Source organism: Schistocerca americana, unplaced genomic scaffold, assembly GCF_021461395.2.
Source record: "Schistocerca americana isolate TAMUIC-IGC-003095 unplaced genomic scaffold, iqSchAmer2.1 HiC_scaffold_41, whole genome shotgun sequence".
NCBI lineage: Eukaryota > Metazoa > Arthropoda > Insecta > Orthoptera > Acrididae > Schistocerca > Schistocerca americana.
Window position 1 is genome coordinate 87,343 of NW_025726137.1, and position 23,730 is coordinate 111,072.

Below are 23,730 nucleotides of genomic sequence, written 5' to 3' on the forward strand. Positions count from 1 at the left end.
TGCATCCCAATTTAAGTTATACAATATAGCACTGAAGATGGTCACTCAGTGACAGAAAATCGATTTTGCAATAGTAAAAAATATACGACCAATGCTGTCTCTTTTTTCAAGTATACCTATTTTGAGAGAAATTAAGATCAGTTTTGATTTACAGAGTTTCACATAAATTCAGAAGCTGCATTTTTCTGATAGGGGCACATTTACATTACGTAACGGTTAACCATTGTGTAAGACAGATTGTTCATGATAAAGCCACCCTGAGTATTCCTGTGAACCATTATTGACATAGATTCTAATTTACAGACGGTCAGGTGTGTTGTAGATTAATCGGAATCTCATACATAAGAAAAGTTATTTGCAAGGATCTATTTGCGTTCAGGAGTAGGGAAGCAATAGACGATTCCATATCAGAGATGGTAACCAGAATATTAGAACCTTTCTTTCAGATAGTTAGCGAGAGATTCACTCACACACACATACAGAGCAGTTTGCCAATTACGAAACAAAAGCATTTAAAACACCAATTGTAGAGAATGGACGGGAGCAGAGAGGGAAAAGGGCCTTGAAACACAGCGAAGTGGGATGTAAAATACGCGAATCTATGCTGTTTACAATTAGACACAACGTGATGTGGAATAGAAAGAACGCAACATACCAGACTTCATTTACTAAAAGTGTTCAATGATTATCATCCGACGAAGCATATAATTTTGAAGATAAGTTGATAAAATATTGACAACAATGTGGTTCCTTTTATTCCATGTAAGATATTACGGATGTGATTACAGAGAAGTACATTTGAATAGCGATGAAGTGACGACCTCTTGTGTGTACTAAAAAGTGTACAACGCTCTGAGCAATAGGGTTCCCGTTAAGCCACATTTTATTATTAGGACTATCCCGGCAGCCTCTGAAAATTGGTGACTGTGTTTCACTTCACTCTGAAATGAGAGTCCCATTAAAAGGCTGAGACAGCTAATGGACGACACCGAGTTTCCAAGTACCTGATATACCTGAGTAGGAACCTCAAAGGCCTTCCCAGTAGAAACTAACGGACCTTCTGTTGAGCTGGTGCCATCTTGGCGACTCTGCAATGCACAGAACAGAAACCAGAACCCATTCACGAAAAGCTGGCGTGTGAGTATGTAGGGAACTTGATGCAGACAGTGACTGGTGCATCGAGTCTTGTGAGACTGCCGTGGGAACATCTTGTCTCAATACTGGTCGCCGTGGAGTGATTCTCTGGAGTGGGATCGAAGTGGTTGGCAGCCTGTAACGTCGAATGATAGGGTGGAGCTACCTAATTTCTGCCCTTTATTGTGCTACAGTGGAAACTGAGACCACCATTAACATGGTGACACTATGGGAAATTCAGCGCCATCAAAAACAGGATTAGGGGGGAAGAAGAAGAAAACTCTTGAGCACGGTCCTTCGAGGGGATGGAATTGGTTGATTTGAGCGCACTCTATGTGAAGAGGTGACAGCGTTTCGGAGTGGGCACTCTGACTTGCCATTCATGCGACATTTCAACATGCCTCGTATTCAGTTTCCAGACTGATTGAGCCTTGCATTCATCCAAAGATCTACTGTCATTTTGTGACATCCACAGCTTCCGTTCGTTGTCGGACGGTTCTTCTTTCAGTCCACTTTTCCGATTGTGTTCTTGTTACCTGACCTACAACTGCAAAAATATAGCTTGGATGTCACCCTTGCAGGTAAATTACTGCAGATAAAATTCATCACGTGTACTCTGGGAGACAGCAAACAATCGATTTGCAAGGGGCAGCAGCTCTGTGCCAATGTCGAGTGACCGTTTCTCCTGCGGAACGATTACTGAGAAAACATCGCACATGATGCGTATTGAACTGTTCTCAGTGTCGCTTGTAAAGCCGCGGCCGGCTACAGAGAAATGCGAAGATAAAAGCCACCGGCTGTCTGTCAACAGCCACGCGGCACCACGCAGCCTCAACTGCAAACTGACAAGTCATGCGGGCCCATCTTCGCCTTCTTCCACCACTGATTTCAGCATGGCAGATAAAATGGTCAACTCCTTGCTGCAAGTCTAATTGCTGAGCAGTGTCTTCTTCGTACTAGGCCTGAGAATTCCATTATTTGTTGAATCCAAGCACGGAATAAACAATTACTGTTACATGACTTTAATATTTGATAGCCGTATTTACTAGATGAGTGCGACAACAGGGGATTACTTCATTGCATTTGTTCCCTTATTCATTCTTTCAGCAAGGCCAGTGGACCAAGGTGCCCATGGAGAGCTTCTATGATGGTTGGAGCGCAGGAGGGAGTGGAGGAAGGCAGTGGGACTGCGGAAGTAAGGAGACGGATTCTGTGTGGGTAAGTCAGCCAGTAGGAGTCTTGCTACCGAAGGTTGGAGTCAAAAACTCGGAGCATTGGATCAGACAGACAGCAAGTTTTAGATTGGCATACAGTCTGCTCCATAGTGGCAGATTCGTCTGTGAGATTGTGTTAGCAATGGTTTATTTAATTAACTTCCTATGTCTATAACGAAGCCTGGATGCTTATAATGAGCTTTTTAAGTTTCTGTTTACTCCATTTCCTTTCCTGCAATTTATGTACACTTGTTTCAACTGTCTATTTACCAGACTGGAAAATTCTGTATGATTGAAAAGTGTATTTACGTAACCACAAAATTAAGAAACACCAGTCCCGCTCGGAGGCTTCGAAACGAAACAACATAATGCATTTGAAACTCACCCCACACCGTATGTTGCTCTTCCTGGCAACCAGATCCTTCTTCAGTCCTTCAAGCAGAGCCTTGACAGCATGCTTGCTGGCGTAGTACATCGAGTACAATGGATCGAATGGCATGATATGACCAGCTATACTGAAAACAAGAAAAAGAAACAAACTTGTACTGCCTGTACTATGTGGATAAAGCTTATATACTGTGTAACTTGGCAGGATTTAACCACCAAACATGAATAATTTTGACAATTCGTATTTCATTTACTTAGTAGGGGATCGCAGTTTTTAGGGGGGCGGGAGCTATCGAATTATTAATCGTTCCTTGGTTGGTGCTGGGTAGCCTTATACTAACATTTCTGTGGAGATGCAAACTGAGAATGTAATTTTCTGACAGAAAGGCGAAAGTGGGACTTCACGGTACCTGTGATCGACATGGATGCTGCTGGGAAGCCCGTTTCATGGATCTAAAAGGAGAATGCTGATAGTTTACAGCCCAAGACAGTCGCCTCATCGTGAGGCCGGTGGAAAGGACTTCTCTTGATTGACCTGTGGTCGCTACGGAGGCTTAGGCGAGATGACGCAGAAAGCATGAGATTGTAGACATAGAATCTTACAAGTGCCACGAACAGCGTTTTTCAGCATAAGGAATGTACGTGGGATGCCTGCCGCAAATCCGTGTTAACGGCCGAAAGAAGTACTTACGCGAAGTGCCATCCCGCATTTCTGCCAAAAGACACAGAAACGTATTCGGTTAGTTCAATTGCAGATGGAGGAGAGGTCATAATTTGTTCTAGAAACTTCTATTGGGCTGAACATGAGCTGTAAGAAGTTGACTGATAGCTTCTTGATGTGTAGAGTGGAAGGTACTCAATTTGTAGTCGGGGCTGTGATTGGCTGTAAGGAGAATACACACTAACGACGGGAGGTTTACTAACTGGACGCTTCTGCCGGAGGGCGTCTCTTGGTGGTGTCGGTAGGATATATTTGACTACAAAGCGATTTTGAGAGCTCTCTAGTGAGTGTCGGTGAGTGAAAAACTTAGGTGGATACCGTTTCGAGACATGGCTGGCGAGGTGTCAGAGAACTGTCTCAGCATTAGATTCGAATGTGCTGATGTTGCCACTAGGAACTGCATCATTCGTCTCTCTATGAACAGAGGTATGTACCTGTGCTTCTTCGGGGAGACGAAGTCATTACAGAGAGCTACTTTACGACGTTACATTTATGAAATGTCTCTGCTCCTGGCTTATAAGGAAGTAGAATTCTTAATTCGTCATTTCACGGAAGTGGCCTCGACCCCAGGAGGTTGCAGACGCCGTTTGACGTCCTCTGTGTAGTCAGAATTTTCAGCTACGCAAAGCACTTTGTCTCTACGACTACTGGCAGCAGTTTACAGATAATCGCTCCAGAATTGTTCTTCACAGAATTCAATTCGGCGATATACGCACCACGGCTCGGCAGATAGGCACTTTTTCAGAATACGAGCGTTCCATTTATTTGATCTCAGTGCCTTTTACTGCCAGTGCCAGTAAGTGTAGGGGCTTTCTTAACTTAGATGTTAAACAGTGTCAACCACTTAAATGTTTCTGTCGAATAAAATCTCAAATTAATATCAATTAGTAGCAGCTAACGTCCTATGCCAATGAATGATCATTTCGCATTGTTTCTTCGAGAGTTGTTTTTATAATAAAAGTATTGTCAGTACCCGGATGATCTACTCTTGCTAGAATTAGACTCCAAACACCGATCTTGATCAAGTCAGAGTGGAGATTTGTCACAACTTGGGGACTAACCCAGACGGTACTCCCAGTTGGAGACTGTCAGTGGTAAGGTTAATTTAATTCACTTATTAAGCGTGATCATGCCACTGCCATCACATCATTTACTGCCATACACATAATCACACGCAATTAGAAGGGGTAGTATTGGCACTGAAGTGACAGCACTCTTATGAATACGTCTGTATTTCTCATTGTTTTCTTTCCTTAAAATACATAAACTTCAGTGTGATACTGAAGAAGTTGCAGATTCCTCCCTACCAACCATGGGAGCGAAACAGAGGATTAGGTGTGAGGAGTGTGTTTGATAGATTCGACAGGTGCAGGAACTGATACACCAGATGTGCTGTACATTTAGTTCCTCCGAGGAATTTTTCGTTGATGAGTATTACTAATGTTAGTATCAACTCTGCAGCATGTTGTTGGTCGTAACAGTGAGCAAGTGACAGTATTTAGCACTACTGGGCAGTGGTTTAGGCACATGATGAGTTAGTACACAGATATAGCAAAATGCCTGCAGCTCTACAGAGAGTAGGTTATGAAGATCTGTAGGTTACAATAATTGTATGCCTTTGTTTCTATAGTTCAAGTGAACACAAAGAAAGCACACTGCACGTCGTCAGGTCTACGCGAAGAAGTTTTAATGTCCCGTCGACATCGGGGTTACTAGGGACAAACACTAGTCCTGTTTAAAATGATCACATTAAGAAATCAATGGTGGCCTTGAAAGAATTATTCTGGCTTAGGCCTTAAAATGAACAAGGAAACCACAGGAAATTTTCATGGGGATCGCTGGACGGGGGTCAAAAATCCACACCTCCACCTTTTTTATGTACCATACCGTCTCGCGCAATTCTAATTTTCCTGTTTCCTTAGATGCATGAGAATTCTAGATGGTAGCAGAATGCTACATTACTTTCACAGACGCTGTCTTCTAAGGGGAAGCGAAAGTAGATCCGTTGTAACGACTCCTTCATTCGAGAAAACCGTGTATAATGCAAATATTTTTTTCTGACAATCAAACGTCTTATCTACTCTGGTGTCAAAAATCCAAGCAACAAACAGAAATCATGCAAGGTTGCGTTAATTTTGCAGCAGAACAAAATAAACAGATGACAGTAAAGTAGAAACAATGTAAAAAATACAGAACGTAAACAACTGCACCATTTTTTCTTCGTTTTTTTTTCAGCTTAACGCATTTTCACACACATTCCGACGACTGGTTAATGTGACTGTCCCGCTTCCATTCTCTTCACTGCAGAGAGTCTGATAGGCGACTCCTCTGTGCCACACGGCACCGTCTGTGACTGTGTACACCACGACCGCGGTTGTCGGACTACTCGACAAATACTGCCTCGTTTGATGGGTGCTCTGACGTCATCGTTGGCGTTACCGGAATGTCATCGTTCATGCAGATCACGATTGTATGGACGTCTGTTGACATTTGCTATGATTATATCGTGAATTATACAGACAACGGGGGAATAGTGGTTTAATTTTGGACACCAGTGCAGACTGTGGAGATAAGAGTCAGCTTTCATGTTCGTTAATAAACACGCAAAAATACAAGAACTTCTAGCCATTCTCGAAACGTGAGACGTTGATTGGAAATTCGGCAACGAAAACGCCCAACAACAACAAAACATAATCGTAATGGATATTTTGCAACTTGCGCAGTTGTTAAATTTTTCATCGAGTGCAGATAAAACTAAAGTTCAGACGAGGTCGGCTGTCATAGACAGGACATTACCGACTGTCACTCACGCAGACACACACACACACATATATATATATATATATATATATATATATATATATATATATATATATATATATACCGCCGCCCGAGCCACCACCACCACTACCATCACCACCACCACCACCATCACCATCGTCACATCAACACTACCACCAACAGTAACAGCACCAGATTAACAGTAATGATTCACAGTGGTGTCAACAGTTAAGTGAAAACGAAGACCATAAACTCTAAAAATAAAAAAACCAACTGCAAATCTTCAAGTGTTATCTTAAACTGGGTAAACACTACACAGTTTGTAACAAGTGAGGTAGTGTTTGTTCTTTTGGCAGCTATAAATATGAACCAATACCTCGAGAAAAGAGTATTCGGAAAACGGAAATCATTTTATTATTTTTCAACGACAGTACACGATATCATCACCTGTAATTCTACTGTCCGAATTGTAAAGAAAGTAGCTAGTCTTCTAATAATGAAAGGTAAATGAGGTGTAAAGCTAAACCTAACAGGAAAAGTATCACGCACGCTTATAACGCTGCACGAAAATTTGCAAGAGTGTACTTACGAGATGACATTGCTTGTGGTTTTTCAAAGCAATATTCAATTTTTATACCACGAAAAATCATTTCTAGTTATATAGCTGGGTAGATAATCTACATATCCTGAAAAAAGTATATTTAAAGATGTACATTTTTCTGCTCTGGGAATTTGGTGAGCGTAAAAAACCGAAATAGTTATGATAGGTCTCAAAGAAAAAAAAAAAAAAAAACAGAGTACAAGTTTACAAAAATCTGCAACCTAACAGCTAGCGTCAAATGAGGCGTAATGCAACAATTTATTTTAAGCTGTGTGGTGCCGGCCGGAGTGGCCGCGCGGTTAAAGGCGCTACAGTCTGGAACCGCACGACCGCTACGGTCGCAGGTTCGAATCCTGCCTCGGGCATGGATGTGTGTGATGTCCTTAGGTTAGTTAGGTTTAAGTAGTTCTAAGTTCTAGGGGACTTATGACCACAGCAGTTGAGTCCCATAGTGCTCAGAGCCATTTGAACCATTTAAGCTGTGTGGTAATACGAAGTTGATTTACTAAGTGTAGTGAAAAATCAAGGGAAAAAGTTGCTCGATAAACAACTCACCTTACTTCTGGACGTTGTCTCCCATGAGGGAAACACACGTGGTCCAGCGATCTTCCAGCATTTTCATCCCATCAATAGAAATAGGTTCTGTCATACTCTTCGAAATACTCGTTGACTGCGGCTGTAACGTTTTCATTTGTTGAAAATTCCTCCCCAGCAAACTAAAATTTCTGGTTAGGGTACCGAAAAAAGTAACTTGGAGCTGAGCTTCGTGTGCAAAGCGAATGAGGAAGCAGTTCAAAGCCCAGTTACACCATTATCACTGATGTGTGGGATGGAGAATTATACTGGTGAAAGAGCACTTTTTTGTGTGCCAGCCTAGGTTTTCCTTCAGCCAACACAGTGTAAAATGATCCAGCAATGAAGCATAATAAGGTTCAGGTTCGGTTCTACATTTTCCCAGCTAATCAATGAGGAATATTCCTTGAGACTCGCAATAAACAGCACGGCACTGGAGAATTCTGAACCAATCTCATTGTACATTGGTACATACATTTGCTACATGATGAAGAGGAGTACTGTAATCCAAGAACTGTCAAGAAACTTATTACCTCCTCCCTAAGGTATCTCATGAAATGATCTTCATGTCAGAGCTATCGCAGGCGTCAGTGCAGAATTCGAGCATAGGGCGTTTTTGAGGTACCCGAGACAATGTTTCTCACACGATAGCTGATGTTGACGTTTATTGGAAGCTAAGAAGCCCAATAAAGCATCTTCCCTGACAGTCACATGCTGAATGGCTGTATTTTTAAGAATACCTCTATACAGACTCACAAGACGAAAAAGTATCACTATAGACGCTTTGAGGTCTACCTGCATATGTGGATGACGAAGCCGTCGTCGACTCCCCTGTCCAGCATGCTCTGGACGGCCTCCCTCGTGCAGACGGACAGCCCCAGGACGTTGACGTCCAGTGTGTGCTGCCACTCGGCTGTCTGTCCAGCTGGGAACACAGCATGCCACCATCATCAGTCAGCAATAAAGCGAAGGACGAGGCCTGCAGTGAAATCGTGTGTACCGTCACATCATTCGAAAAAAAAAAAAAAGCATCATTCGAATTGCTTACGCTATTAAAGCTACTGACCCTGTATACAATGAAGCTACTCAGAACAATTTTATGTGTAGTGACAGGGCATCGTCGTTTAAGCCGATTCCGTAATCCTCGTAACAAGAAGTCGAGTGCATACTGTTGTATCTACGTCTTCACAGCCACTTTATGTCACAAGTACTATCAATTTGAGACTGTTAAGACTGTCTTCCACAGGGTCCAACCTGTAAAAGTCGGAGGGTGTCACTTCTGAACTGTGCAATGGGTAAGGGATGTTGGTCCAGTGTAAGAAGGTGCCAGATTAGCTGCCAAAGATTCGTGCGGTTTGGCATTACTATTGTGAATTTGGTTCGCTTTCTTATTCTTGTGTAATGTCTTCCGGGTAATGACGCCTTTATGCATGCGAAAGGTGAACGAGTCTCTCGTTATTTATGAACAGCGGCATTACAGAAAAATCAAGAACCGCGTCCTTATTATTCCAAAAATAGAAATAATGAATTTTTTTGCTGCTGGTTGCCTCTTACATTTGTTTAGCATTCGGAAGAAGATACGTCGCTTGTACCTCGACCTTTATTATTCTGGATTATATACAGTGTGGTCGGAAACAATCTGAAAAGCTTTTGAGGCTGTTGGAGAGTAGGCTGAGTTGAGAAATAGTTGTTAAGAAAAGAACTCGATACGTTGCTCCGTTTCCGAAATAGTAAGCACTGAATGTGCTTGAGTGCGCAAATTCAAGCGGCCCCCCAGATTCAATTAGTATCAGTTGTTATAACATGGATGCCAACTTTCGAGACTGTTCAGCCTTCGGCTCTGTTTCGATCCTTACTACCGTCCCATGATTATTTATTCTGGCGATCTCTTGCTCGGTATTCGGGAAACAAACGAACATGTTTGGCGACACTGTCTCTGGCGGTCCTCTTGAATTTGCGCGCTCAAGTTGCAACGGCCTGACTTCCATTGCCTTTTATTCGGACACGGCGCAAAGTACTGAATTATTTCTCAGCGCAACTTACCCTGCAACAGCATTAAGTGCTATTCAGACTGTTTCTGGCAACTCTGTACATTCACGTTTCATCACCGGCCAGTAGACGGGATGCAACGATATCTTTGTTGGCTTCCAATACTTGCAAACTTCTCTTTATCAGTCGCAATCCAATAGATTCACACATTCTGATAGTACAAATTTTCTTCCATTCTGCGTAATGCTTTTGGAACGCAAACAATGTTCTTTGAAAGCTCTCAGTTTTTTAAACAATTCTCTGCATAAATAGACTTTCGCCTCGCTGAGGATTTGTGTCCATGATTCTAGTTTAAAGTGTCCCACTTTTGACACCTTGAAACAGTACGTAACACTGTAATTCCTTTACTAACAAAAAAATTTATTTCATTATATTTCATGAATCTCATATTTTATTTTTCAATTTCAGTATTGCTTAAATGTTTTGAAGGAATCATCATAAATCATTTGTAACTGATGTTTTATCAGAAAGGTGCCTCAAAACCAACATGCATTAAATTTATGAATTTAAACTACAAAGAACACAGGTAAAACAAAACAAGTCGCCTGTAGTGAGAAGTTCGTAAAATAAATCAATCGTACTGTGCAGATGGAATCTGTTGCCTAATTGAAAAACGACTCAACTTAAACAAAAATCATTGAAACGAGTTCTGTAGGTTAGAAATATCTATAATACCAAAGATATGCGTAACTTTGTGTTACAAAATCAAAGTGGTTGTGCCAAACTTACACTAATGATGCGGCAGGGAATCATTCCATCGTGTAACACTGGTTAAAAATGAATAAAGGTAAGAGGGTAGATGGACAAGCGTTAGCTCGCCCTCTCGGATAAATCCAACGAGTAAAACGATGTTAACCTGGTATGTAGTCTCTCTCTCTCTCTCTCTCTCTCTCTCACTCACTCACTCACTCACTCACTCTCTCTATTTGTTTAGTCGATTCCCACTAACCATGACCCCATAAACTAAGGCACGCTAATTTCTTCTGTGCTGCATTTTCTCCTGCAGGCGTTCCAGTTTCGAATCCATTACTGCGATGACCCCGTCGATCCATCTCATCCTTGGCCGCCCATTTCTTCTGCCTCCGATCTTGCCCAGTATTACCGCCTTTTCCATCGAATGGTGTCTTCTAGTAATGACCCCAAAGTAGGACTGTTTTTTTTTTTTTTTTTTTTGTTTGTTTGTTTGTTTGAGAATTATACCGTCGAAGCAACAGTCTGGTATTATCTTCTGTATTCGTACTCTTTGCAGTCCATGAAACTCTTAAGAATTTTCTTCCAATGCCACAATTCAGAGGTATATATTCCACGCCGTCCAGCCTTCTTGCGACTCAGGTCTTACGTCCGTATATCACAATTTACTATAAGGTTTTTTGTTTTAAAGTTACGTCTCTACTCCTTAAAACACTGTCGACGCTGTACCTCCCCCATCCTCAAAGCAACAACGGTTTCTTGTTTTGGTGGCTGCATTCACCAACACAGAAAATACCTCCGTTTTTTCTCCTCCTGTATGCCATGCAGTGATATATGCAGTTGCACAATTTTCGTTTCCTTGACGTTCTCCCTCGGACCAGCAGGATGTTTAACTCTCTTTCACCTTCTGCAACCAGTATGGTGTCATCTACATATGTAAGATTACTTATATCAATCTCAGCTAATTGAATTCCAGTTTATTCTTCATCATGCCCAGCATTCCTCACAGTGTCCACTGTTGAGCCAACTGACTTTCATCCTTTCCTGTCGCAAGGTTGAACTCCCCTTGGTAGCGTTGCAGGCATGTGTCATTGTAGGAGGGGGGGGGGGGGGGGAGAGGGTGTAGAGGTGGAGCAGGGAACAATGGAAGAGAATCATTCTACGGTTGGGGGGGGGGGGGGTGGGTTACCAACGAAGATGGGACCAAGATTTATACTGACCCACTCCTGACGAAGGTGCGTCTTAACAAGATAACATTAAAGGCCGGCAGTATGAATAAGCACCATCCACCCTGTACACAAGCAATTGACCAAAATAACTAAAATCTTACATGACATTTTAATTATTCTTCAAAAAAAGTGTTCAGATGTGTATGAAATCTTATGGGACTTAACTGCTAATGTCATCAGTCCCTAAGCTTGTACGCTACATGTTGTTGTTGTTGTTGTTGTCTTTAGTCCTGAGACTGGTTTGATGCAGCTCTCCACGCTACTCTATCTTGTGCAAACTTCTTCATCTCCCAGTACTTACTCCAACCTAAATCCTTCTGAATCTACTTGGTGTATTCATCTCTTGGTCTCCCTCTACGATTTTTACCCTCCACGCTGACCTCCAACGTTAAATTTGTGATCCCTTGATGCCTCAGTACATGTCCTACCAACCAGACCCTTCTTATAATCAAGTTGTGCCACGAACTCCACCCCAATTCTATTCAATACCTCCTCATTAGTAATGTGATCTATCCATCTAATCTACAGCATTCTTCTGTAGCAACACATTTCGAAAGTAGCTATTCTCTTCTTGTCCAAACTATTTATCGTCCATGTTTCACTTCCATGCAAGGCTACACTCCATACAAATACTTTCAGAAACGACTTCCTGACACTTAAATTTATACTCGCTGTTAACAAATTTCTCTCCTTCAGAAACGCTTTCCTTGCCATTGCCAATCTACATTTTATATCCTCCCTACTTCGACCATCATCAGTTATATTGCTCCCCAAATAGCAAAAATCCTTTAATACTTTAAGTGTCTCATTTCCTAATCTAATTCCCTCAGCATCATCCGACTTAATTCGACTACATTCCATTATCCTCGTTTTGCTTTTGTTGATGTTCATCTTATATCTTCCTTTCAAGACGCTGTCCATTTCGTTCAGCTGCTATTCCGAGTCTTTTGCGGTCTCTGACAGAAATACAATGTCATCAGCGAACCTCAAAGTTTTTATTTCTTCTTCATGGATTTTAATACCTACTCCGAATTTTTCTTTTGTTTCCTTTACTGCTTGCTCAATACACAGATTGAATAACATCAGGGAGAGGCTGCACCCCTGTGCCACTCCTTTCCCAACAGCTTCTTCGCTTTCATGCCCCTCGACTCTTATAACTGCCATCTGGTTTCTGTACAAATTGTAAATAGCCTTTCGCTCCCTGTATTTTACCCCTGCCACCTTCAGAATTTGAAAGGGAATACTCCAGTCAACATTGTCAAAAGCCCTCTCTAAGTCTGCAAATGCTAGAAACGTAGGTTTGCCTCTCGTTAATTTATTTTCTAAGATAAGTCGTAGCGTCAGTATTCCCTCACGTGTTCCAACATTTCTACGGAATCCGAACTGATCTTCCCCGAGGTCGGCTTCTACCAGTTTTTCCATTCGTCTGTAAAGAATTCGCGTTAGTATTTTGCAGCTGTGACTTATTAAACTGATAGTTCGGTAATTTTCTCATCTGTCAACACCTGCCTTCTTTGGGATTGGAATTATTATATTCTTCTTGAGGTCTGAGGGTATTTCGCCTGTCTCATACGTCTTGCTCACCAGATGGTAGAGTTTTGTCAGGACTGGCTCTCGCAAGGCCGTCAGTAGTTCTAATGGAATGTTGTCTAATCCCGGGGCCTTATTTCTACTCAGGTGTTTCAGTGCTCTGTCAAATTCTTCACGCAGTATCGTATCTCCCATTTCATCTTCATCTACATCTTCTTCCATTTCCATAATATTGTCCTCAAGTACATCACCTTTGTATAGACCTTATATATACTCCTACCACATCTCTGCTTTCCCTTCTTTGCTTAGAACTGGGTTTCCATCTGAGCTCTTGATATTCATACAAGTAGTTCTCTTTTCTCCAAAGGTCTCTTTAATTTTCCTGTAGGCAGTATATATCTTACCCCCAGTGAGATAAGCCTCTACAGCCTTACATTTGTCCTCTAGCCATCCGTGCTTAGCCATTTTGCACTTCGTGTCGATCTCATTTTTGAGACGTTTGTATTCCTTTTTGCGTGGTTCATTTACTGCATTTTTATATTTTCTCTTCATCAATTAAATTCAATATGTCTTCTGTTACCCAAGGATTTCTACTAGCCCTCGTCTTTTTACCTACTTGATCCTCTTCTGCCTTCACTATTTCATCCCTCAGAGCTACCCATTCTTCGTCTACTGTATTTCTTTCCCCCATTCGTGACAATCGTTCCCTTATGCTCTCCCTGAAACTCTGTACAACCTGTGGTTTAGTCAGTTTATCCAGGTCCCATCTCCTTAAATTCCCACCTTTTTGCAGTTTCTTCAGTTTTAATCTACAGTTCATAACCAACAGATTGTGGTCAGAGTCCACATCTGCCCCTGGTAATGTCTTACAATTTAAAACCTGGTTCCTAAATCTCTGTCTTACCGTTATATAATCTATATGATACCTTCTAGTATCTCCAGGATTCTTCCATGTGCACAACTTTCTTTTATGATTCTTGAACCAAGTGTTAGTATGATTAAGTTATGCTCTGTGCAACATTCTACCAGACGGCTTCCTCTTTCATTTCTTACCCCCAATCCATACTCACCTACTATGTTTCCTTCTCTCCCTTTTCCTACTCTCGAATTCCAATCACCCATGACTATTAAATTTTTCGTCTCCCTTCACTACCTGAATAATTTCTTTTATCTCATCACACATTTCATCAATTTCTTCTTCATCTGCAGAGCTAGTTGGCATATAAACTTGTACTACTGTAGTAGGCGTGGGCTTCGTGTCTATCTTGGCCACAATAATGCGTTCACTATGCTGTTTGTAGTAGCTTACCCGCAATCCTATTTTTTTATTCAGTATTAAACCTACCCCTATTTGATTTTGTGTTTATAACCGTGTAGTCACCTGACCAGAAGTCTTGTTCCTCCTGCCACCGAACTTCACTAATTTCCACTATATCTAACTTTAACCTATCCATTTCCCTTGTTAAATTTTCTAACCTACCTGCCCGATTAAGGGATCTGACATTCCACGCTCCGATCCGTAGAACGCCAGTTTTCTTTCTCCTGATAACGACGTCCTCTTGAGTAGTCCCCGCCCGGAGATCCGAATGGGGGACTATTCTACCTCCTGAATATTTTACCCAAGAGGACGCCATCATCATTTAACCATACAGTAAAGCTGCGTGCCCTACACGCTGCGTAACCTAAATTATCCCAAGTACAAACCCACACACCCATGCCCGAGGGAGGACTCGAACCTCCGCCGGGAACAGCCGCACAGTCTATGACTCCAGCGCCTGAGGCCGCCCGGGATTAACCGAAGCTGAATGTATAAAACATTTGATGAGCCCAGGAAGATCATAAACGCTTATGCAAACGTTTGTGGAGGATGCAGTGTCTGTCGAACGTTCGCCAAAAGAAGTCCATTCGTAAACGGTCGGCGGAATTGGGAGTTCTAAACTCTACATTACAAAATCATATCAGGAATGATTATAAGCTAAAGGCATTTAAACCTTCGTTTGCAAACGAACTGCATGGTAACAACATCCGAATAGTCATTAGGCTTGTGTGGGTGAATTCTTGATGTCTTAGCAACTCTTCCTTCAAGTGACAGATTGTTTTTCTTTGACAAGTGTGCAATATGTCGCAGTGCAAGAGACAGAAAGGTTTCTGGAGTAAAGAAAACCCATATTTTTATGACGAACTAGAACACAACCCAACACATGTCCTGACGTTGGCTGCAATGTCTGCAACCCACTTGGTAGCTCTATATTTCTTCACCTCTTCTGTGAACCACACTGCTTATGTCACCATGCAACGCGATTGGTTTATTCCGCATCTGCAAGATCGGGAACTGCTCGGGCGTATGTGGTTTCAGCAGGATAGGGCACCAGTCCATTCTGTTATCGCTGTTAGAGAATGCTTCAATGAGATATTTTATTATAAACGGACTGGATGTTGTTCTGTCCACTCGCTTGTACCTTTGGAGTGGCCGCTTCGAAGTTGTGATCTGTCATCCTGTGAGCAATGCATTTTAAGGGGTTCATAAAATGGAAAGTTTCTGTCACACGTTGCGAGACAGATGTACTTAAGAATTTTGTTCGGCGAACGTTTACTGCCTTCATGCCAGAAATTTGGAGGAGAATTTCGCATCTTACATGTAAGAGAATCACACTGTGTTGTGAAAACGGTGGCGTACCCAGACACTCCGGAATAAATAATTAAGAACAGTCACACAACCTCAAAGATGTCCTCTGTCATGTTGCCATATGAACACAGTGTCAACATCTAAGTATATACGGACACACCATAGGGGGTAATGCGACTTTGTGATCACTCGTTGGTCTTCTGGGTAATCCACGTTCCAAAATTCGAATCTCAATGACGGCTCGGAAGTTCTTAATTGCCGAGAACATAAAACAAATTTTTCCACAAATTATTAGTAAAAAGGATTTTTCTTCACTTGTGAAGATTTCCAATCACACATTAACCATTTGGAATTAACATCGTCCCTCACGTATGCTTAAAAATAATATTTGACCGGGGAAAACATCTGAAAACCTATCACGAGCTTCTAGAATCCATTGCACGCAGAGTCGCCGCTGTATTGCTTTCCAAATGTGGACCAACAGGCTTTTAAGCAATTGATCATTATGTTTTTTCTCATAAGTGTGTAAAAGATTTTACCAATTGTTGAATGGCAGTTTATTCTGGCTATAGTAACGCATTATTAATCTGTGTCGCCTACCAGGATAACTGTCTAGGCCTGTACAGCACACGTCTTGGAGACTCATTCAAACCCCAGACAGGTGAGCCCAATGTTGCGCCGCTACTGCCGCTGTTAATCAACGGACGACCGCCTTCAGTAACATGAAATGTATTCGCAGTAGCGATTATGGGCAACCATCAGCTGTATAATGGAATGATTGTAATTGTCGTTGTACGGAAATTACTACAGATCAGAACAAAGCAGACTAGCAGGTGGGCATTATCTGAAGCTAATTCCACAGGTTCGAATACTGTAATGCGCTGGTGTCCCCCTCATACCGCAGCACTGCAGTTACTGCAACTGTCAGCCTGTGTCCCAGCTCGAGGTAGTTCCTGCTTATACGTATATAGGACGAAATTAGGCCTCCCTCGTGTGTGTGTGTGTGTGTGTGTGTGTGTGTGTGTGTGTGTGTGTGTGTGTGTGTGCTAAGAGATTCCTCCTGCTTATTTTTCGTTCAAATTCCATGAGCCGTGAACAACAGCTACGTCTCCTATCCCTAGTCTCAACAACTGGTTTATCTCGCAGTGTGTTTGCCGTTTCAACATGACATTGCCTTATCTGCCCGCCTATGAACGCCTAATGCTATTAGTTTTCTTTGGCTACGTGGTCTATAGCTGGGCTCGTGATATGGCTTACCGCCACACACTGCCTTTGCTATTTCATCATGGAACTGCTTCATCTGCCATCTTGGAACGTCGTAGACGGCTGGTTTGCTTTCGGCATTTTCCCAGAGTAGCTTATGATTCTTTTCTTTGTTGTTCCTGCTGCCTCTTTTCCTCTTTCATTGACTAAGCGTATCAAACTTAGTGAACTGAACGATGCTTTATCGAAAATTGTATCAATAATATGTGACAACTTTGCTTCTTATGCTACACGCAGTTTGTACAACAGAAATGAGTAGTGGTTGCTTCTGTGAGGGCGCGCTCGCACGCGATCGTACTGGCGCCACTTCTGCGCGCGTTCCATCGATTCTAGCCCTCGTCGTATCATCTTTGCTTGGTTGAGTGTTACCTTTGGGGCTGTGTAGTAAGGAGTGGTGTATGGAAGACGGATCTGGACGGGTGTGCCTGATTACCCTGCGTAATGACCGATGCAGAGAGTTGAAACCGTTGACCGTTAGTCTGTAGGTGCCCTCCTTTACCTGCAGCGTTTACCGTTGCTTCGGGTGAGCTGAGAGGGCAAAAAGCGGCTCTCGTCGCATGTATCGTGGTTACGAAATACATCAGTTAATTGTGGTGGCCTAAATACGCCGAGGTGTACTGAACCTCTTGTTAGCAGCTACCAGCAGGAGGGCAGTATTATCCAGTCCATACTTGGAGTCCTGAAGCTATTGTCCTCCTTCGCATTTATGTGAAATCATGTACGAAGACTATTCAGTAACTGCTCTACTTAAAGACTGTTAATTCTCGTGCGGTGCTAGCTGGCCAGGTATCCGGTTCTTTTATGCCTTTCAGTAACACCTTTTGGACCTGTGTGTGTCAGTCTGGAGGTTTCTGTAAGTGCCAAGCTAGTATTTTGCAATGGTAATCTGGTTCCTGAAATCACTGTTATCATTATTCGATACTACTGAGTGTGATTTTTCTTTGTTGTAGACGTTATGGCCTTCTTTCAAATGACTTTGTACATTTTTCCTTGTTATTTCTAGGAAGGTTAACTTGCAATGTTTATGAGCGGGGCGCTCCTGTGCTAAAGTTTTAATAGTTGGTATACTTGCGAATAATTTTAATTGTCCGTTTAAATACTACTGTGTATATTAATTTCTGTCAAACGTGTCTGCTGTTTGTCGTTTGGTACATGTCGACAGCTTTGTATAGGCAGCTGTTGTGCTGGTCCGATGCAGGAACGCGTCTTCCATCTGCTTCGGCGGCTTTCCCGTCAACGCACGAGGCCTAGGTGTTGGCAGGTCACACACGCTTCTGCGGATTTCTCATTTCCACCTCAAGCTGAGCAGTTTATTGCCATTCTTTTGGTATCATGACTTTGGTCATTTTGAGAAAGTAATTTGGTCAGTGTTTCTGTTGTTGTAAGATCATTGTAATTCACATGGTTCAAATGGCTCTGAGCACTATGCGACTTAACCAACATTATAGGTACTTGTGTCCAACGTTTGCCTCGGAGCAGGTCTTGAGCATACTGTTGCAGTGGAGAAATGGTTCAAATAGCTCTGAGCATTATAGGACTTAACTGCTGAGGTCATCAGTTCCCTAGAACTTAGAACTACTTAAACCTAACTATGTACATTACACACATCCATGCCCGAGACAGAATTCGAACCTGCTACCGTAGCTGTCGCGCGGCTCCTGACTGTAGCGCCTACAGCCGCTCTGCCACCCCGGCCGGCTGCAGTGGAGATGTACGCATTTTAACGCCCTTTATTTGATGTTTGTTGAACTTAAATTCAAGTCCTGCTGTGGGGTTAGTCCAAAGTTGTGCTGTTAGACGCGCAGACGCAGCCCTGCCGCCCGTTTATTTCATCGATTGTTCGTAATCGGTGCGTGTGAATTCCTAAGGAACCAAACTGCTTAGGTCATCGGCCCCTAGACTTAAACTCTACTTAAACTAACTTACGCTAAGAACAACACACACACCCATGCCCGAGGGAGGACTCGAACCTCCGGCGGGAGGGGCCGCGCACTGCGTGACATGACGCCTCAAACCGCGCGGCCACTCCACGCGCCTTTGTAATCGGGCCATCACTGTGTTGCACCGTTCACATGTTCTTAAACTACCACTTGTAATTATAAGTATAGTGCAAATGTCATTATGCATTGCGATATTACTTTAAAAACCTCAATTATCTGTGTTAATTTAACGAGATTCTTGGTAACTGTTGGTTGGCTTATGAGAGAATTGCTATTAATTTTTTATTTTTATTTATTTATTTTTTTTTTCTTGAGGTGAATGATAAATGACGCACGGAGTTGGCCCACCCTTGCACATGTTTTCCTTAAGTTAATCCCGATCCTTGCTCTGAGTCTCAAAAATATCACACGACACGAACAAGACATCCAGCCGTGGGCCAGAGAGAAACAAGAGAAACAGTAAGCGTACAAGAATCCTTTTCAGCACCGGTTCTGTGCGTAATTTACCACCTGTCCATATAAACCGTAAATCTCTTTCCAGATTCTTTGCAGCATCATGACGTCTCAAGATTCTTACTTGAATGGAGACGAACTGTGGCTCACTTACTTGTGGGAAGGTTTTCTCTGCAAACGCCGGCGCTGTTGATAAGAACATCGACCCCTCCTAAATTCTCTTTGATCCATTTGAAGGCGCATAGAACATTCTCCTCGCAGGTAACGTCACATTGCAACGGATAGAGCGTACCCGGAGCGTCCTTCAGTTCTCGAGCCTGCAAGAAATAAACGACAGATTTGTCGAATCTGCACGAGACAGAAGAAAAAAAATCATTAGGAGATAGATCAAGTGTATCATTTAACAAAATTCCAATCTACACAAGTGAGTGTCGTAACTACATGAACAAAGGAGCTGTTGCCAAGAAGGATGATAATATTTTTGTTTCTCTCCCCAGACCCTCGGAATTCGCGAAGACAGGTAGCCTCACTTAACTTGATCATATGTGTAAAGAAACTTACCATAGTCATTCAATGTTAAGCTTTTACCACTGACTAATCGAATTAAAGCACCAAACAGGTAACAACCAAAAACTTACATTTTCATAATTCTTCAAAGAACTTAAAGCAAATCAGTATGAGAAATAAACAATTTTTAGGACTTCAGTTGGTTATGTGTTCACTGTTGTACTTAGTGCACCAGAGACTTAAAGACCAGCTCTTCACCTGAACAGTAACCACAATTCAGATAGGATATCTCGCCGGCAGCTGTGACCGAACGGTTCTAGGCGCTTCATTCAGGATCCGCGTGACCGCTATGGTCGCAGGTTCGAATCCTGCATCGGCCATGGATGTGTGTGATGTCCTTAGGTTAGTTAGGTTTAAGCAGTTCTAAGTTCTAGGGGCCTGATGAACTCAAATGTTAAGTGCCATAGTCATCAGAGCCATTTGAACCATTTTTCAAATAGGATATCGACTATGTCAGGTGTGCCGCTCTACTGGAAGCCACATGCCCTGCTCTTAATCTATTGATGGTGGAAATCTTCCGCTTTAGACTAGAATTGTGGGGAAACAAGGGTGATGTGGTATGTGCTGTTAGATACTTCGGCCCCAGGTAGTCTGAAGTTGATGGCGCAACATAACGACTCTCTTTCAGGAATCTATTCATAACCTTCCATAAAAGGAAGACGTATGGACAACTTATTACAAAATATAACAACGTAGCAACATATCAGTATCACGTGCTGTTCCTGATTTTGTTCTGTTCATTGTGAATGCATTATAAAAGAAAGACAGACACAGCCATAACACAAAAACAGACATAAAGCGAAGTAGCAACGGAAGTAATAGTGGGTTCTTCACTGAGGGACACCGCTAATAAATATGGACTAAATTTCATGACACTATCACTTTCCCTGTCGAACAATGAAAACTGGTTACCCCAATCTAGCTACATCTACTGTTTACAACTACACTGATGGGAAAAATCGCAATATCAAAAAGTGATTAATGTAGAGTAATGAAATTTACGGAATACATTTGTCTAGTTAACATATTTAATTGATTAACATTAAGAGGTCATAGGTTAATGTAAGCGCGAGATAAACCATTCTAAATGTGAAATTTTTGTACACTGATAACCCGTGTAGCCACCAGACTGTCGAATGCAAGCATGCAAACGCGCATCCATTGTGTTACACAGGTGCTGGACGTCAGTTTGTGGGAAGGAGTTCCATGCCTATTGCAGTTGGTCGGTCAATAAGGGGCGGTTAATGCTGTTGGTGGATGACTCTGGAGTTTTTGTTCGATGACGTCCCATATGTGCTCGATTGGAGACAGATTCGCTGCTCCAATTGGACAAGGCAACATGTCGAGTCTTTGCAGAGCACGTAAGAGTAAAACAGCGGTATGTGGGCGAATATTATCCTGTTGGAAAACAACCCTGGTCTGTTATTCACGAATGGCGGCACAACAAGTCGAATCACCAGACTGACGAACAAATTTGCACCCAGGATGCGTGGGCTGTTCACGAGAGAGCTCTTGCTGTCGTACGAAATATCACCCCACACCATAATTCCAAGTATAGGTCCATGTGTCAAGCATGCAGACAGGATGGTTGCAGGCCTTCAGCTGGATTCCTTCTTACCAACACACTAAGGCAGAACCAACATTCATCAGAAAACACAACAGACCTCCACTCAGCCCTCCAACGAGCTCTCGCTTGATACCACTGAATTCGCAAACGGCAGTAGTTTAGGGTCAGTGGAGTTCACGCTATAAAATGTCTGGCTCGGAGCTGTCCTTGGGGTAATCCATTTGTAACGGTCTGTTGTGTCACCGTGGTTCAAAATGCTGCTCAAATGACTGCTGAAGATGCAGTGCGATGTGTCGGAGCCATACTCCCAAACAGATGGTGTTCCCTCTCGGTAGTGCCCCGTGATCGTCCAGAGCCCGGTCTTCTTGCGACCGTACATTCCCGTAACCACCGCTCCCAGCAGTCATGTGCTGTGGTTATATCCCTGCAAGTCCTTCTGCAGTATTGCAGAAAGAACCTTCAGCTCCTCGTAGCCCTATTACAGGACCTCGTTCAAACCCAGTGAGGTGTTGATAATGGCGTCTTTGTCCCTGTAAGGGCAACGTTGACTAACATCAACTCACCGCGTATAATCTCAAAGATAACTAACCATTACGACCGCACGTATTTGAAGCCAACCCATTTTGGCTTCTCATAATTGTACTACTAGCGAAAATATTAAGTGACAAGGGCGAATTGTGAATCGACATCATCTTTAATATGAAGACACACGCTTACCATCTTTCGTTTACGTCGCAAAACTCCTTGGTGTTGAGATTTCCGTCAGTGTATAGGACCACCTCTTCATCTGAGTAATAATCGCAATTTGAATAGGATTTTAATTATATCCGTTTTATTGGAATCTAAGTGGGTGCTCTTAACCCATTAATGGTGAGAATTTTCTTCCCCTTCAGACTAGAATCTTGGGGAAGCAGGGCTGTTGTGATACGTGCTAATAGATGGTTCTGTACCCAGATTCGTTGAAGCTGATGTAGCAACATAACGTTCACCATTCTGCCGTTGTCTCAGCTAACTGCAGTTGGTATTTGTCATAGTGAAGATGAAATATTAAAGTCTGTAGCAGTTGTTGCTCCTGTCGGGCAACCAGAGCAGCGCGATATTCACTGAGTCTTCGATTTATGGAGTTCTTGCGATGTAGCAAGATATCTTAGGAGGTCCTGCGCTAAATAGTTCGCAGTTTTTTCTCCAAACAGACCTGGCAACGGGCAAGAGAGTAATTATGGAATCGGTACGTATCAAGAGTCTGCCGACTTGTTTCATATTGTATGATCTGTCAGAAAGGAGGTAACATAGGTGTTAGCCCGAATTTTTCTGTGGGTCCCAGACAGAAGCGGCACATATTTATCTTTGCAAAGTACACAGCTTCTACAAGGATGCCTCATGTCGTCGAGCCCCCTGTGAACAACTATTTGCCAGGCTTTCCAAAATCAGTATCATTTGGACATGGTTGAGTCTCAAGTCGCTTGTATATATCGCCGCTTTGCTAACTTCATTATCTTGTACTGAATAACGAACGCGAACTGGGATATCTATTGCTTGACATCAAATTACCCCAGTTCAGGGTATATTCATATTGGATATATGTATACCACGAACGTACAGGAAAAGACTATGTACAGCCCGAGCATTTTGCTATGAACTGGAGCCAAGCGGACTGTCTAAAGCAGAATCTTCGCCAGTTCGGTGCAGGGCTTACCTGAAGAATCCACGAGCTACGGAGACTCGTACAGTTATCCCAGTGTCCACCAAAGACCAGAAGCGGCCAAGAGGGAAGAGAGGGCATGTGGAACACATTTTGTTGAGTGTGACTCGAAATTCCCCAAGATCTCCAGATAAAAATTCGTAATCTGAAAACCCAATAACTGAAACCGATGTAATATCAAATATGGGACGTGAGGTTCCTGAAGTGTTAGTTGTCATCTGCCGGAGCGAGACCTTCAAATAACTTTCACATAACACTAGAATCTCCGTTCAACAGTAAAGGGAATGTATATGGCAAAGTTGGGACAGAAACTCTCCTCGTTGTTGGGTGCGCAAAATTATTAGGTTAGGTGAAATGCAAATAAAACGTAACTGCTAGTACACACAGACGAAAGTAACTAACGGTGGTCCAGTTAGCCTGATAACTGCATGCTTGCACAAGGTGTCAGCATTAGACGCGCCGTTCTTAAAGTCATTCAGCATAGCCTAAATAGAATTACACGGATGCAGCTCAACTATACCTTAGCAGAAAGGGGCTACTTTCATACAGCTAGTACAAACCAGGAAATGTTCACTTACATTATCGACTGTGAGAACAAGCATTCTTGTAAAGTAATGTTAAACCGCTCATCAGATAACTGCTCCGAAAAATTAGTTTCGCAACAATCACGTGAGAGATACAGTTTAGCGCTGCTGACAACAAG

At 42.6% G+C, this 23,730-nt stretch overlaps 1 protein-coding gene across 1 annotated transcript in view; it reads right to left on the bottom strand.

Annotated features, from left to right (window-relative positions):
* LOC124582336 (dehydrogenase/reductase SDR family member 11-like) overlaps positions 1–23,730 on the bottom strand; it is a 62,303-nt gene that overhangs the window by 20,215 nt on the left and 18,358 nt on the right. The window contains exons 3-5 of the mRNA XM_047131309.1: positions 19,346–19,508; positions 8,207–8,336; positions 2,734–2,863 (exon numbers count right to left, since the gene is read on the bottom strand). Coding sequence (XP_046987265.1) covers positions 2,734–2,863; positions 8,207–8,336; positions 19,346–19,508 — 423 coding nt within the window. The remainder of the gene's footprint in view (positions 1–2,733; positions 2,864–8,206; positions 8,337–19,345; positions 19,509–23,730) is intronic.